Below are 15,930 nucleotides of genomic sequence, written 5' to 3'. Positions count from 1 at the left end.
AAAAAAAAAAATGATTATGAAACAGGCCAGGGAGACAGATAGCACTTCATAGTTAATAGAAACAACGTGACTGGAAATTGATAAATCGTCTCCTGCTTCTACTATTAGCTTAGCTAGTGACAACACACTACATATGATTCTTTGTTGCTTATAAAATCATATCATATATGATCCATTGGGAATCTTCACCCAAAACTATGAAACTCGAGGAAAATGAAATTGTGATATCCTCAAGCAAACCTGTAGAGATAAAGCGGTTCAGCTCCCTCCGCCATCTTCACAAATGGTTCTTATATTGACAAACCGTCTTGGGGCCGTAAAGAAGAGGGGATTCTAGGAAATACCCACCATCTTGAAGTCAAAATTGCACAAGGCTGATCAGTGTTCTATTGATTCTTATCTGCAAAAAAGGAATAAAGCAAAAGTAAACTAACACTCCAACAAGAATACAGTAACAACATACCCGGTGTATTCCCACAAAGTGGGGTCTGGGGAACATTCCAACAAGAATATAACCCAACAACAAACCCGGTGTGTTCCCACAAAGTGGGATCTGGGGAGGGTAAGATGTACACAGTCCATACCGCTACCCCCAAAGAAGTAGAGAGGTTGTTTCCGATAAACCCCCGGCTCAAGATAAAGAATAGTAGACCAGGAGATGGATTACATAACAGAAAAGGCGTAAGGAATAATAAAAGGTAAATCAGAGCAATACGAAAATACGAGAGATAAAGCAACACGAAATAAGAAAATAGCAACTGAGAAATCATGAATGGGGCACCCACGTATAAGTAACAAATACTCACAGCCATAGACACCTATGAACTCAGTCCTAAAATTACTAACCCGACTACACAAGATCTCTCCTGATGGCTTGCTACTACAACCCACACCCTCCACATCTTCCTATTTAGGGTCATGTCCTCAGTAAGTTGCAGCTGCTCCATGTCATGTTTGATCACCTCCCTCCAGTATTTCTTCGACCTACCTCTGCTCCTCCTGAAGTAATTCAACGCTAGCCTCTCACACCTACGAACTGGGACATCCGCGTCTCTCCTCATCACATGTCCAAACCATCTCAGTCTTCCTTCCCGCATCTTGTCCTCCACCGAAGCCACTCTCATCTTCTCCCGAATAATCTCATTCCTAACCCTTTCCCCTCTAGTAAGCCCACACATCCAACGCAACATCCTCATTTCTGCCACCCTCACTTTTTGGATGTGGGAGTGCTTGACTGACCAACACTCCGCGTCATACAACATGGCCGGACGGACTGCCACACTATAGAATTTGCCTATAAGCTTAAGGGGCACTTTCTTATCACACATCACTCCCGAGGCGAGCCTCCACTTCATCCAACCTGCTCCAATACGATTAGTGACATCCTCATCAATCTCACCATTCTCCTGGATCATAGACCCAAGATACTTAAAACTAGCCCTCTTACAAACATCCTGGGAGTCCAACCTCACCACCACATCGTCTTTCTGCCTTAAGTCACTAAACTTGCATTCCAAATACTCCGTCTTGGACCCACTCAACCTGAACCCCTTCGGCTCAAGGGTTTGCCTCCAAACCTCCAATTTGTCATTCACGCCCCTCCGCGTCTCATCAATCAACACTACATCATCCGCAAATAGCATACACCAAGGCAACTCGCCTTGAATACTCCACGTCAACACGTACATCACCAACGCAAAAAGGAACGGACTAAGAGTCGATCCCTGATGCAACCTAGTCTCGACCAAAAAATGGTCTGAGTCTCCTCCCGCCGTCCTCACCCTGGTCTTTCCTCTATCGTACATGTCCTTAATAACTCTAATGTACGCCACTAAGACCCCTCTCACCTCCAAAGAACCTCCCTCGGGACTTTATCATACGCTTTTTTCAGGTCGATGAACACCAAGTGTAAGTCCCTGTTCCTTTCTCTATACTGCCCCACCAATCTCCTCACCAAATGGATTGCCTCTGTCGTTGAGCGACCAGGCATAAATCCAAACTGATTCTCCGAAACAGACACGACCCTCCTCAATCTCCGCTCAACCACTCTCCCCCAAATCTTCATAGTGTGACTCAACAGCTTAATACCCCTATAGTTGTTGCAACAAGAATATAACCCAATATTACCAATTAGTTGCGGAGCAGAGAGTCTGTTGCTATCTATTTATAGTGAACTTAACAAACTCTGCACCAAATTTTTAATGAGAAATACCACTGTTATAGGAGCATAACTGATACGGTGAGATAGGAGGACTCGGAACAAGCATCTTTAAGTAACATTGTGGCAATCAATACTACATAGTGTATCTTTAGATAATACATCTCTTTGTTAAATGTTTAGTAGTAAAATTACCAAGACGACTACCTTTAAGATAAAAGAATTTGATCGAGACAATCTTTCCCTGAGCTGTTTGATAATGCCACTCCAATAAATGGAACAGTAATCAATTCAATGTCATTCATGTTCTTATCTTATAGGTACGACGTAAAGTTCTGTCAACAATTTAAATAAATGAGAAATCATCAGGAAGAGGATGTCAAAGCCACTTTGTCCCAAGAGTGGGGCCTAAAGAAACCAGAGGTCTAGTTGTTTGCGAGTGCAGAAAGCAGAAAGATTAGAACTGAAGCAGACAGTCAAGCTCCAATCCCAAGGGAAACCAACAGAGATAGAGATGCTGAAGGGTAGAAAGCACGTAATCTCATTACTCACAATGAACATCAAGCTCCTCTATCATATGTAAAAATCTATACAAAGTGTTTTTGTTATTTCAGTGAAAATAGGCAAACAGCAGCCTTTTTCTGCTTTACGGAGACAGATTTGCCTCAGCAGACTAGATAACATATTGCAAGAGACAGCACGTAATTGGAAATAAGGGAAATCATCTAGCACATAAAGGGTAACAAATACAAGAAGAATTGGATATCAGAGTACAATAGATCTTTGTGAATATTTGCTTAAAGAAGAAAGGCAACTTCATCTTCATGCCACTAAGTAGCTGGGGCCACGAAAGGAAACGGTTGCTGAACCCACATAGTGTAGATTTATCCAATATAGAGACGGTGCTAGCATCCACGGTGACATACTTACATTAAAGAACTTCAATAAAGCTATGGAAGCTAGAGAGAGATCGAGAAGGTGCTTATCGTGGAAGATAAGCCCAAATATTATGGCAAAGAGTGGGCTAAGATCTATACGTTTTCTGTCGTCCAAGTCCAAATCCAAGAGGAAGAAAACTAAATTCTATAATCTAAGTCCAAGTCCAAGTGCTATACGTTTTATGATCTAAGTTTTTAAAATTGATTCTATTAGCATCATAATAAGCTTTAACCCGTTAAATTTTTAAATACTAAGGTCCATTAGGATTTTTAACACTTAATTTTAAAATTTGGGGATGTTATTCTCGAATTTCGCATATCATTAAATTCTAATCTTTAATCTTCGTATTTTTGCTTCCATAATATTTTCTAGTTTTTATTCAAGTAACTCAATTCTGATTAGACAACAAAGAGGGAATGTAACTTTTATCAAGTCTCCCCCTCTGAGCACCAATTCCGAATTTCTCTTTTTGTTTTTGTTTCTAAAGAAAAGAGGTCAGCCAACATGAATATTATTACAAAATGTATCCTCCACATGGAGGGAAAAAAACACCTCATTAGAGATAGAATTAAAAGCAGAGGAAAGTTCAAATAAAAAAGAACATTGCTCTGGATTCTATAAGTTAAATATTTCTAAGTAACAATCAAACAGTTCCTTCAGTAAACTAAGTGTTTGAAAAAATAATTTCATATACAAATCACGATGATCAGAAAATGATAGAAGTAAAATCAGTAACATTTTGTCTTTTACTACAAATGAGGTCTGAAAACTAACAACAGAGGTTTAAAATAGTATTTTTCTTACTTCAAAAAGTTGTATCACTTCTTTTTTTCTCCCAAGAAATCCCCAATGCCACTGGTGCATGGTTCAAAATCACCAAATCTTACAAGACAAGCATGGGAGTATAAGATGTACCTTCAATAGAGGATTCACGAGTCAGTTGTTGCAGTAGCATTCTCCTTGGAGACTTTAGTACCACGATCTACTGCATCAGTCAGCATACTGCTTTCCAAATTCACATCATGGGGCACGCCATGAACCTGCTATAGAGGCACTTAATCAGAAATCATGTCAAATAAAAGTTCAGAAATAACCCGCTTTGCTAAAGTAAAGGTACATATAGTGAATCACGCAAGACAAGAAAGCAGCAGCAATGGAAGATATGTAGCTCTAATAGTAATTATAATTCTTTGGGTGATTCACTCGGATACCAAACCCCGTGTGTAGAGCAGATACTTATAAAGGCCAGTTATAAAAAGGAAAAGAAGCACGGAGTTTAGAAAAGTAATCCGAACTTTAAAATTCTCAACTTGATAGAAATGCTTCCTTTTTTGTTTCACGAATAGAGAGGGAAAATCGACTTCTTTGAAGAGAGAGAACCAAAAGATTGAACATGGTGTGTGTTATTTGCTGATATCGCTTCCTGACACATGTCGTGACACATGTCGCGCTGGATTTGAAGAAATAGAAATGGAAGTATAGTTCCGCTGGAGAAAATTTAATATGAATTAAACCAATAGAATAAAGGAGTTTTGGACTAAAAAAGAAGTAACAGGAAAGGAAGCAACACAGCAAGACGAACTCCTTTTAAATATCAACTCAAGGCCTTCTTCCTTACTTGTAGGGTTGAGTGTGATATCGAAGGATCGATATAGAGAAAAACTTGTTATATTTCTTATGCAACCCCACCTACCATGGGATAGTATGTTAATTAATGAAATCAGTGAGGGTGTCGATTAAAAGCTTGAACTATAGAGCACTTAAGAGAGCAAGAGTATTAGGATAAGTATACATGTACATCAAGTTTAGTTAACATGAGAAGAGTGAAGTTAAGGTGAAACTAGACGGGATTGTCAGTCCAAAATCCAAACATTTTAGATATCTAGGCTTGTAGCTTCAAGAGAATGGAATGATAGATGAGGTTGTTGCTAATAGAACTAACATTGGATGGTTGAAATGGAGAGGTGCTATCGGGGTATTAAAGAAGGATGCCTACCAATGTGAAAGGTATATTAAACAGCTATAAGACTGACAACGTAATATGGAAGTGAATATGGGCCGCTAAAGTTCAACATATATCCATAAGATGAATGTTGCAGATATGTGGATGTTAAAACAGATGTGTGGTCAATAAGATTAAAAATAACCATGCCAAAGGGTGCAAGTAGCACGCATTGATAATAAAATGAGAGAGGTTTTGCTTGAGATGGTTTGATCATATCCTACAGGTATTCATCGACCTACATACGCACAGGCCTACCTGTGGTAGTATGGCATGTGAAGGTGTTAAAAAGGGAGAGCATAGATCTAGAATCACATAGAAGGAAGGTCTCCCGAAAGACCTACAAGTTTTTGGAATCAATACAGGCTATAGGGCACAATGGAAGAAAGAAAAAAAAATCTATATAGGGTTTTATCTACTAGTTGAAATATGTTTTAGTATTGTTAGAGAACTTTTAATATTATCATTAACACTATTACTTGTTTGTATGATGATGACACGAGTTGAGCTTAAATGGACATGTGACGGTTCATATAGCCGACTCCAACTTGTTTGGGATGAGGGTGCAGTTGTAATTGTAGGCTAGAAGCAAACTTAAGCATGTGATTGAACAGGACTGCTACATGTGGATTGATGTCTCAAATTGCCAAGAAGACAATACATCTGAGCTTGGTCATAAAAGCCTACGTCATTAACCAAACTTGAAACTATCCAGATTTGTTGCTACCTCCTAAGCTTTGTATATGAAGATTGAATTTTTGGCATGTGTCATGTCCTCATGACTGCATTATAACTGAAGAAGAGTATGAAGATTGACTTTTTGGAATGGAAGTGGCAAGCCCGAAAATCGTTGCGTAAAAGCTGCAACCACCCATGGTTGCATGTCAAATGCTAAATAAATTCCATAATATAGGAAATGCTGCAAGGTGGGGTAAGAAAAATGATCTGTACAAGCTAATCAGAAAGAAGATTCCGTGTTCATGTGCAGCCAAGCAGGTACTAGTACACATTCTTCTTTAAGATGGTATAACACAATTAAACGATTTATTCCACAGAAAGAAGCTATAACCTCATGGGTGGTTTCAGCTGTAGCATCTTCAACTGGGGCCTCATTTCTGAGAGAATTCCCACCAGAGACATCTGCTTGCTGGAAGTCATTTGCATTTGCTTCTGAAGGTCTTGTAACTTCTCTAACAGAATCATGGTCGCCATTCTGCTTTTCTCTATCAGTTTCACCACTTCCCATATTCCTGATATTGAAAATACAATAACATCATCCAAAAGGCAATAAGTGAATCAAAATTTTGCAAATACTGAAATTCCGCTACTCTTATCTATCAAATGTAGAAAGCAGATGATCATGCACCTGATAGAATCATTACAGGGAGTCTGATTAGGCCTTGGTTTGTTGGAAAATAGTATTCCACGAAGACATTTTCCATCTATAACAGTTTCAACGGTATAGCCATCTGGAAAATTCTTTGTGACCTTGGCTTGAAAAGTCTTCTTCCCCAGAGGAGTCTGGTACTCGTTCAAATAAACATTCTGCCGACCTGCCACAATACCAGTGCACCTTCAGAAGTCAGTTCAACACCAGTGACACCTCTGTTTCCCTGCTTCAAGCATTGATGGCACTTGATATTGTATCACATGTACAGGGCATTACACAAAAAGATACTATCTATCAGACAACATATGACATGCTAGCACACTTTATTTTCCTGGAAAAAAGAAGACTCAAAGAAAAGTGACCATGGCCAGTATCAACTTGCCCAACCACATTAAACTTTGCCCATAATTTAGTGCAAGAAACAGCAAGAAATCTTTTTTGTTGTGTGTATATATATACAACAACACACCCAGCATAATCCCACACATCTCATCATTCCTCTCCCAAGTTATTCCCTTCTTTTAGGTCTCCTCTTACCAAACATATTGTAAATATAAGATGATTAAAGAATGGCTGGCTACAAACCAATTAACACAATCACATTGAAAAAGATTAAAGTAACTCATGAATGCATTAAGAAGAAGCGGCTTCAGTAAGACAGTTCTCCGGAAGTAACAAGGTGGGAAACTAACTACAACATAACTAGTGTAATCGCACAAGTAGGGTCTGGGGAGGGCAGAATGTACAGACCGTACCCCTACCTCGTAAGGGTAGAGAGGCTGTTCCTGATAGACCCTCAGCTAAAATAAGGCCTGCCAAACAGTTTGGAAAAAAAGGGGACACACATATGGAAGCGATGACAACAACAAACAGGCGAAAGAATAGTAACGAAAGAAGGATAATGCGATAATGCACAAAGAACACCACTCCGAAATCAAAGAACAACAAACTACAAGAAAAGTGCTAATACTACTGGTAAGAAGGAAGGTCAAAGTATGACCACCAAGCCTATCTCGCAGGAAGCGAGAGAACTCTCAAAGGTAGGTTACTACAACGTAAAATCAACAAGATATGAAAAAATTCCTCACATGGCTGTGTATGTTGGTGATGAACATTAGCATTACTATTAAATCCAGTAAGAGCATTACTGTAGGGAGAAGATAAAGCTTGTTGCTCCTGGCATTTCAACTTCAACTGCTTCCTCAGAGACAGCTTCTCTAGCCTTCTTTCGTCTCGCTCATCCCCTCTAGCAAGGCCTAGTCATGTGAATATAAAACAAGATTTAGATATTTATCAAAGGGGTATCTAGAGAGTTCAAAATAAATGGTGTAACCAAAATAAGTAAAAGTCAATGGAAAGTAATGTGTGTTTGTCGGAGGATTCGATGATAGACCTGTATGTAGAAAATGCATGTCTTCCAAGGCTTTAAGGTTCTTATCACAACCACCTATGAACACAAGAGTACCTCCAATGTGTGGATCTAAACAATCCCCAGCAACTGCAAATCTGGCAGATGGGCCCTCACCGGTGGGAATGACCTCACTCCATATGCCAGCAGCTGAATGGACATTAGGAAGATACAACAGTATACAGTCAATTGAACATCATGTGTCTCTTCAATACATAACAATCATGACAAACAACACAGAAGTCGTAGAAACTCTCAGTTTAGAGGTTGACTGGCCTATATTTTCCTGAATATAAATCATACATAGCTTCTGTGATTCTCAATGATAAGTGCTAACTAAGATCCACCAATTGTCACTTGCTAAATTTTTCAAAACAATGTAGAAACACTATGATTTTAAAATAATAATTTCTTTATTAACAAGTATCCTGTTGATGTGGAGACACGTTTTTTTAATCAAGTAAAAGATTTCATCAATAATAACAAGGCCATCTTGGCCGTACACAAGATGTAAACCAAAGAAGTGAAAAAACCTACAAGATGTTATCTCCAAAGACACCCAATCCTCTATACAAACAGGAACCACGTGGTTGCACCAAAAGAAAATAAGGGACTAGAGACTACTTCTCAAATGAGCAAAGCTCATCTCCATCCCTTTAAAAGCACACCTATTTCTCTTTCCAAATGTTGAGACACGTTATGTTACCCCATACATAGAGAGACCTCTCCAGAGGAGGAGAGACAAAGAGAAATTTAGGCAAAAATTTGCCCAGGTATTTGGTTAGAAGAAAGTAACTGCATTTCTTCCTCCTCAAATGCTCTATCCCTCGTCGAGTATTACCAAAAAACAAAAAGAGGGTTCCATGGAAAATAATGCACTTGAAAATTGAAGGGGAAAAAACATGGGACATTCCAGATTCATAGAAGTCCCGTCAATAGGGGAAAAAATGTACATGAAGAACCACAAAAACAAACTCATTTTGTGAGGCTTCCGCGTAAGAAATGATAAATGTTGATTGAAGAAGAGCAAGAAATAGAAAAAAGAGAAAGCACTCTGACCACAAAAAATAGTAAGGCATGACCAATATACCAGATAACATACCAACATCAAGCATGTAAACGTCATCAAATAGGCTCTGATCATCAGTGAAACCCCCAAAGATAAAAATATTCTTGCCCAATGATACGGCTGTATGCCCACCTCGCGGTGGCAAGATCTGGCCCGTAGTGTTCAACTTACACCAAGAAAGGGTATCTATGGAAACAGGATGCCAAAATAGTCATAAAATATAGATCTAGTACTAGAAAAATAACTATGATACAATTGTAACTTTTTCTGAATATAACATCAAGAGTGAGTTTCTTAATACCTGCATCAAATATATGAACATCTGACTGATAATAGTTAGATGTGTCTTGACCACCTATAATTATAATCTTACTGTTCCAAGAGGAACAGGAATGGCTCTCACGCTTACTTGGCGGAATGCCTGATGGCACAATGCGTTTCCAAACCAATGTCTCTGAAAAAGGACAAGAAGTATTAAAACAACTTGCTTATGTAATGGCCACCAACAAGGATAGATATATCCATCTTTATAAAGTATATGATATGATATCTATAAAATGTTCAAAGCCATAAACTTAATAGAAAAGAAAGCTATGTGAGATCTTGAAACTTGATTTGTCACTATTGCGCAAGACTTTTGGATTTATATAGCAATAGAATAGAAAATGCATATAAACACAATAAGATTTAAAAAAAAAAAAAAAAAAAGACAAAAAAAACACATGAGTTCACCTTAGAAGAGATCATCTTCTCAACCACCGATTTCCTCTCAGAATATGAGCTATTAACAGGGGCAGGTTTTGTCTACAAGAAGTTCCAGTGGCTAGTGTCAATTCCTAAGATAAATCCTGTTTTTCTTCACTTCTTCTTCCATTACCACCACAAGTTAAAATTTGTAATCCTACCTTCCCCAACACCATCATATTTTTATCCGTAGTTCCACGATTTTTAAAAGTTTCACACTATCATGTTGTTAAGCACAAGTATAATGACAAAATCTTCCATACTTGCACGTACCATACTAGCTAACTGCAGTCTACCACTGCCCACCTTAATAATAACAAACACACAAAGAGAGAGAGAGAGCGAGGGAAACCTGTATTCAATACATAAACATCATCATAGAATATTTCAGCGTCATCAAATTTTCCGCATCCGCCAAATATGAAAAGCCGTTTACCAATAAATGCTGCACTGTGGCCTTCCCTTGGATTAGGGCGATCTCCTCTTAGGCTGGGTGATATCCATGTATTCGAAGCTAAGAGAATGTAGATTCAGCAAATTATTAGGTACTGTATAAATCATTGGGAACAACAGATAGAATTACTTGTATTTGGTAACTTTCAACATTAAAACAACGAAAACAGCAGAACATTTTTCATCTCAGGGTATCATTTCTCCGGAAAACATTGCACATTTGAAAATAACAAGTTATCTTGAAGCTCTTACATGGTTTCTAATATGAAAGACCACCCTAAATCTTGTAAATAACCCCAGATCTATGGAATAAGAACTATCTCGGTTCTAAACCACAGCATACATAACTTCCTAGTAACCAGAATTTCTACATCTCGTGGGTTTTATTATTCACACAGTTGTTTTGGTCCACATTTTTTTACTACACAGCAGCAAAGAGAAATGCAGATAAAGCAGCTCAAAGTGTAATGACTTAAGGGTTTTCCTCATACCATTAGACTATATATCACCTCAGAACATTTGAAAATTGTAATTACCATCACACAGACAACAGAGGCAACCATTAAAGATTAAGCAATAAAACAAATGATGGTTAAGATCAAAAGCACTAACAAGTGTCGAAAATATGCAAATCATTAAGCGGCACTCTCCCATTTGTGCCCCCAAACACAAACAGCTTATCTCCAATGGTTGTACAACTGTGGCTATCCCTGGGTGAAGGCAAAGCTCCCTTCGTCAATGGCTCGCTCCAAATTCTATTAACTGAAAAATAACAGAACAATGTAAGTACAGATATACAAAACATCTCTCCTTTCCCCAATGCAACAGAACTTGTAAATGCACTGAGATGATCAACACCAATAACAAGAACTAATAAATGAATTCGAAAGGCACATTTATCATTGACAACGATAGGAAAGTAAAATTCCTGAAATCCTATCAAGAACTAACACTGAAATTGTAAACCAACAAGAACATTAAAAAAATAGGGCAACCCGGTGCACTAAGCTCCCGCTATGCGGAGGGTCCGGGGAAGGGCCGGACCACAAGGACCTATAGTACGCAGCCTCACCTTACATTTATGCAAGGGGCTATTTCCAAGGCTTGAACCCGTGACCTCCTGGTCACATGGCAGCAGTTTTACGAGTTCCTCCAAGGCTCCCCTTCAAAAACCAACAAGAACATAAATCCCAAAAAACTTCAATACAAAAGTCCATTCAAGAAAAGTCTAAATAAGCAACAAAACAACAAATTGAAGCAACCCCACAAACAAGAAAAGCATCAAGAATGCAAGTAAAGAATTTTACATGAAAAAACAAAAAAAACTAAACAAAAAACAGCATACCAGTATCAAAGACATGAATTTTATTTGTATGTCTATTGTCATCACCAAAACCCCCAAAAACATAGAAAAACCTCCCTCCTTGTACAGCGTTACATGTGTGTCCCCACCTCTTCCCAGGCCCACCACCCCCATTGACACCTACCCTTTCCCATCTCATCATGTTTAACAACAACTCCACTGGAAATTCCACTAATCAAATTCTTACTGCAATTGATAATCAAGCAAGTGAAAAACACTAGAAGTATTTAAATGGGTAAATTTAGATTAAGGTTAATTGGGGTTTAGGCGTTTTCAATGCCCCATTGTCTCAGATTTTACTTACAAAGCTAAAGAGAAACGGTCTCAACAAGTGTCACAGTCCCCGGACACTGAACAGAGTGCAAATTGCTCATTTCACTTACTTTGGGGACTAATCTGTAATAAATATAAGTTTTAAGTAATACGATTTAATTCTTTTATTTTTAGGACATATAATATTATATTATACTAGTAAATTTCTTCATGCTTCGGGTGGCATAAAAATACAAATAGATAGATCTTTATATGAAAAGGATATAAAATTTAAAATTATAAAAAAAATAAGAATAATTACATCTACTCAACCACTTCTTAAATACATAAATGCTAACAACTTATAATCATCTACGTAGAAGTTGAAGAGCAGCATATTATTTGTACAATTTATAATGATTTAAAAATAAATCAAATAAATACATTATTTTTCAAAGTTAAAAAGAGAGGAAAAGAAGAAAAAAATAAAATATAAAGGGTTCTTTTTCATGTATATAAAAAGTTTTTAAAATTACTTCATTGTGTATATAAATTTTTTAGAATTAATTACTTTATTTTCCTTCCTATCTCGATGTTCCTTTGTATTTCTCAAATTGCATGTCATGCATATTTATTGATAGTCTAACCTCCATGTTCCTTTGTATTTCTCAAATTGCATGTCATGCATATTTATTGATCGCCCTAAAACTCAAATATAGCAAAGACCAAATAACGAATATATTTCAATCATTAAAATTAGCTAATAGTGGATGTTGGCTGCTTTGTACTTCCTTCGTCTCAAATTATTCATCCCAAATTTTCTAATTTAATTTCTCAGTTTACTTGTTTTTTTTCATTAATCAAGAAGAAACAAAAAAAAAATTCATGTTTTACCCTTTGTATTAATTACTTTTTCTTTAAATTAAAATGTAAACATCATTTAATAAGGGTGCTCTAGTAAACTAGTCATACTATTAATTATTTTTCTTAATCAATATGACATCTCAATTTGCGACGAATAATTTAGAACGGAGGGAGTATTACTTCACGGATGAATAATTAAAATAAGTTAGTTACCTACAAAAATTAATTATAAATTAAGAAACTTAATAATTTGCAAATTTCCAACTACAAATCATATATAGAGATAGAAATAAGACAATACACCTATCATTACGTTTGTAATCATTAGTTGAAAACTAGAAAGAAAAATGAAATCAATGCATAATTGTTCGCGCTCTTGTAGAAGTTCACTTCCACAAGTCTTTCACCAGCTAAGAACATCTTCTTCTTTTTTCAAGTGAAATAAAAACACAAACATCATAATAAAAAATGAAAGATAACATTGGATAAAATCGCATAAAACAAAAAATATGAATTTCTATAAAAGGAAAAATGAAATGATTACAAGATTGTCCAAAATCTTGTCGATATTTACTTCTACAAGCCTATTACCATTCAAGAGTTTTTTTTTTTCTTTTTCAAGTCAAACAAAAATATGAATATAATAGTGAAAATGAAGGGTAATCTTAGAGTTGAAAAATATAAAAAGGGCAAATTAATCAATGCATAATTGTATATGCTCGTGTTGATATCCACTTTCACAAGGCTATCATCATTTAAGAACATTTTTTCTTTGTTTTTTTAGTGAAATAAAAACACGAACATCATAGTGAAAATAAAAGATAACCTTGATTAGAATTACATGAAATAAAAATTATGAACTTGTATAGAAAAAAAATGAAATGAATATTTAATTATTCAAACTCTTATCGGTATCTATTTCGACAAGCCTGTCACAATTCAAGAGTCTTTTTCTTTTTTTACAAGTCAGACAAAAACATGAATATAATAGTAAAAAAATAAAAAGGCCTTTGATAGAACTTATATGCATAAAAATGAAGGAATACCATAAGGTATCTTAATTTTTATATTAAATATTTAGGGGTTAAAAATATAAAAATATGAATAGCTTGAGAGATATAAATATTATTAAGAGTATAAATTAATTAGTGAGTTGTGGATATATACATATTAAAGCAAAATTGGTGAAAAAGACAAATAAAGAAGAGATGAATATAAGAAAGCAAATGGTATTAATTGATAATTCCACCTGGGTTCTTCATCCAACAAATCAAATTAAATGGATCAAATATTTTTTCTTTTATTATATAATTAATAAAGTTAAATATAGTGACTTTTGAGTTTGCTTTAAATTACATAAATATTTTTTTCTTTTATTATATGATTAATAAAGTTAAATATAGTGACTTTTGAATTTTCTCCAAATATATAAATAAACTTTTTCTTTTATTATATAATTAATAAAGTTAAATACAGTGACTTTTGAGTTTTCTTTGAACACATAAATATTTAAAATGAGGTAAAAACTCAACTAATGTCCAAAGAAACCATAAAAAAAAAATATATCATTAGATGCTTCTAAGTCATGCCACATACGATATATATATATATATATATATATATATATATATATATATATATATATATATATATATATATATTGATTTTCTCATAAGCTTCTTTAAAAAGAGTGATTGTCACTTCTTCTGATACGAGTACGATCACGTAGATGGACTTATGAGGGCGTACATTAGACCCGAGGCTTGGTGTGTACAATGAAGTGCAAAGGACCACCTAAATGGACACCAAAACAGTCCACTTCATACACTAAATGGGTCAAATCAGTCCACTACATATACTAGAGGGGTGCCCCTTCACTAAGGGGTCTTTTGGTCATTTTACCTATTATTTGTAATACACTATAAATAGAATAATGTAGGGTTTCATTAGAGAGATTTTTATGAATATTATGAGTTTATAACACTTGAAACATTTCCTCTCTAAGGAGAGAAGGCCACCAACCCGAAATTGTAACTAGGGAAATCAACTTGAGTGTGGAATCGCTCGTGCTGGATTCAAGCTTAGAAACGTTGGATGCTTGGGAGATCGAGGCCACTCTTGTGCCAACGTAAGAGTTAGGTATTTGATGTGTGTGATGTGTAAGAGTTAGGTATTTGATGTGTGTGATGTTAAAGGTCCAAGAGTGGAATAGGTTTTTGGGTTGTTAATATTATTCCTCCAATTTGTCTAACTATCTATCCTTTTATTTCTTTATAATCGTGTAGTAGTGTTGATGTTGTAACCGTGTGTTAGTATATTGTTCATCTTGTTCTTGTTGTGTTGCTACTGTTTTGGTGTTATTACGCCATTGTGCCTTGTTTTCTTCTTGTTGGTAGCGAAATCGAAAAGGATCACCAAAAGAGGTCCTCAGTTTCTTGGCTAGTGGACTGATTTTGGTGTTTGTTTCGTGTTTCTCTTGTCTTTCGTGTATCATTTGGTATCAGAGCATGGCTAGATCTTGTTCCTACAAGATCAATATTGGGCTTTCTTGTTAGAAAATTCAAAAAAAAAAAGTTGAAATCTGAAAATTCCAAAAAGAACCAAATCTGTCCATTTTTGTGTCTTGGCTAAAATTGTGTTCTTGTTGTGTCTTGGCCGAGATTTTTCTTGTTTTGAGTCTAGATCTAGGAGTCATTTTATTTATTTTGTTGTTTCTAGTGTTAGCTTCTTCACCTCTAACACTAAAGAAGTTTAGATCTAGATTTGAGCTTTAATTGTTGATGTTATTGTTGTGAACCTAAACTTTGACCATATGATTGTTGTTGGTATTGTTGTTGCGAATTCAAAGCTTGGACGTGCGGTGTGTTGTTGGTTCAAGGTTTGAATGTGTATGGTGGTTATTGTGTTGTATTTTTAAGCTTGGAAAGGTGTTGTTGATATTTGGGGTCCAACTTGAACCTTAGAACTTCAAGATTCAAAAAAATGTGTTCTTGGTGTTCTTCACATCTTCATCTATTGTTGAAGAAAAAGTGGATGTTTGATCTTGATAGTTGAAGAAAGAAAGTGTGTATTTTGTTAGTCTTGAAAGACATATTTCCAAAATTTAAGACCTCTCAAGACTTTTACAACCAATTCCAACCACTCAAGGACTTTAACAACCACTTTTCCAACAACCTTCCATGATTTAAGGACCATGTCTTGAGGAGAAAAGTCAATTCTTGCTTTTTGAATTTGAAAGAGGATTTCAAGACTTATTTTCTCTCCTTAACCAATTCCCACCAATTCCAA

The 15,930-nt window shown here is 35.9% G+C and overlaps 1 protein-coding gene across 4 annotated transcripts; it reads right to left on the bottom strand.

The window, feature by feature from the left end:
* LOC107862339 (RING finger protein B) lies at positions 1 to 11,903 on the bottom strand. 4 transcript variants are annotated; one of them, XM_047409829.1, is made up of 11 exons: positions 11,509 to 11,903; positions 10,776 to 10,925; positions 10,063 to 10,224; positions 9,268 to 9,420; positions 8,988 to 9,152; positions 7,883 to 8,047; positions 7,638 to 7,745; positions 6,466 to 6,652; positions 6,169 to 6,349; positions 4,013 to 4,137; positions 1 to 400 (listed from the first exon to the last, which is right to left on the bottom strand). In XM_047409829.1, exons 1-10 carry the CDS (start codon positions 11,666 to 11,668, stop codon positions 4,027 to 4,029), a joined length of 1,542 nt encoding a protein of 513 aa, XP_047265785.1. In that variant the 5' UTR covers positions 11,669 to 11,903; the 3' UTR covers positions 1 to 400; positions 4,013 to 4,026. The 4 variants fall into 4 exon arrangements, with proteins under 4 accessions (XP_047265785.1, XP_016563371.2, XP_047265784.1 ...); XM_016707885.2 differs by having other exon boundaries at positions 9,000 to 9,152; XM_047409828.1 differs by having other exon boundaries at positions 7,578 to 7,745; positions 11,509 to 11,828.
* Positions 11,904 to 15,930: the final 4,027 nt, after the last annotated feature.

The sequence above is a fragment of the Capsicum annuum genome, chromosome 3 (genome assembly GCF_002878395.1).
Source record: "Capsicum annuum cultivar UCD-10X-F1 chromosome 3, UCD10Xv1.1, whole genome shotgun sequence".
NCBI classification, from domain to species: Eukaryota; Viridiplantae; Streptophyta; class Magnoliopsida; order Solanales; family Solanaceae; genus Capsicum; species Capsicum annuum.
The sequence above is the reverse complement of the archived record's forward strand: the minus strand, read 5'-3'. Positions and strand labels throughout refer to the sequence as shown.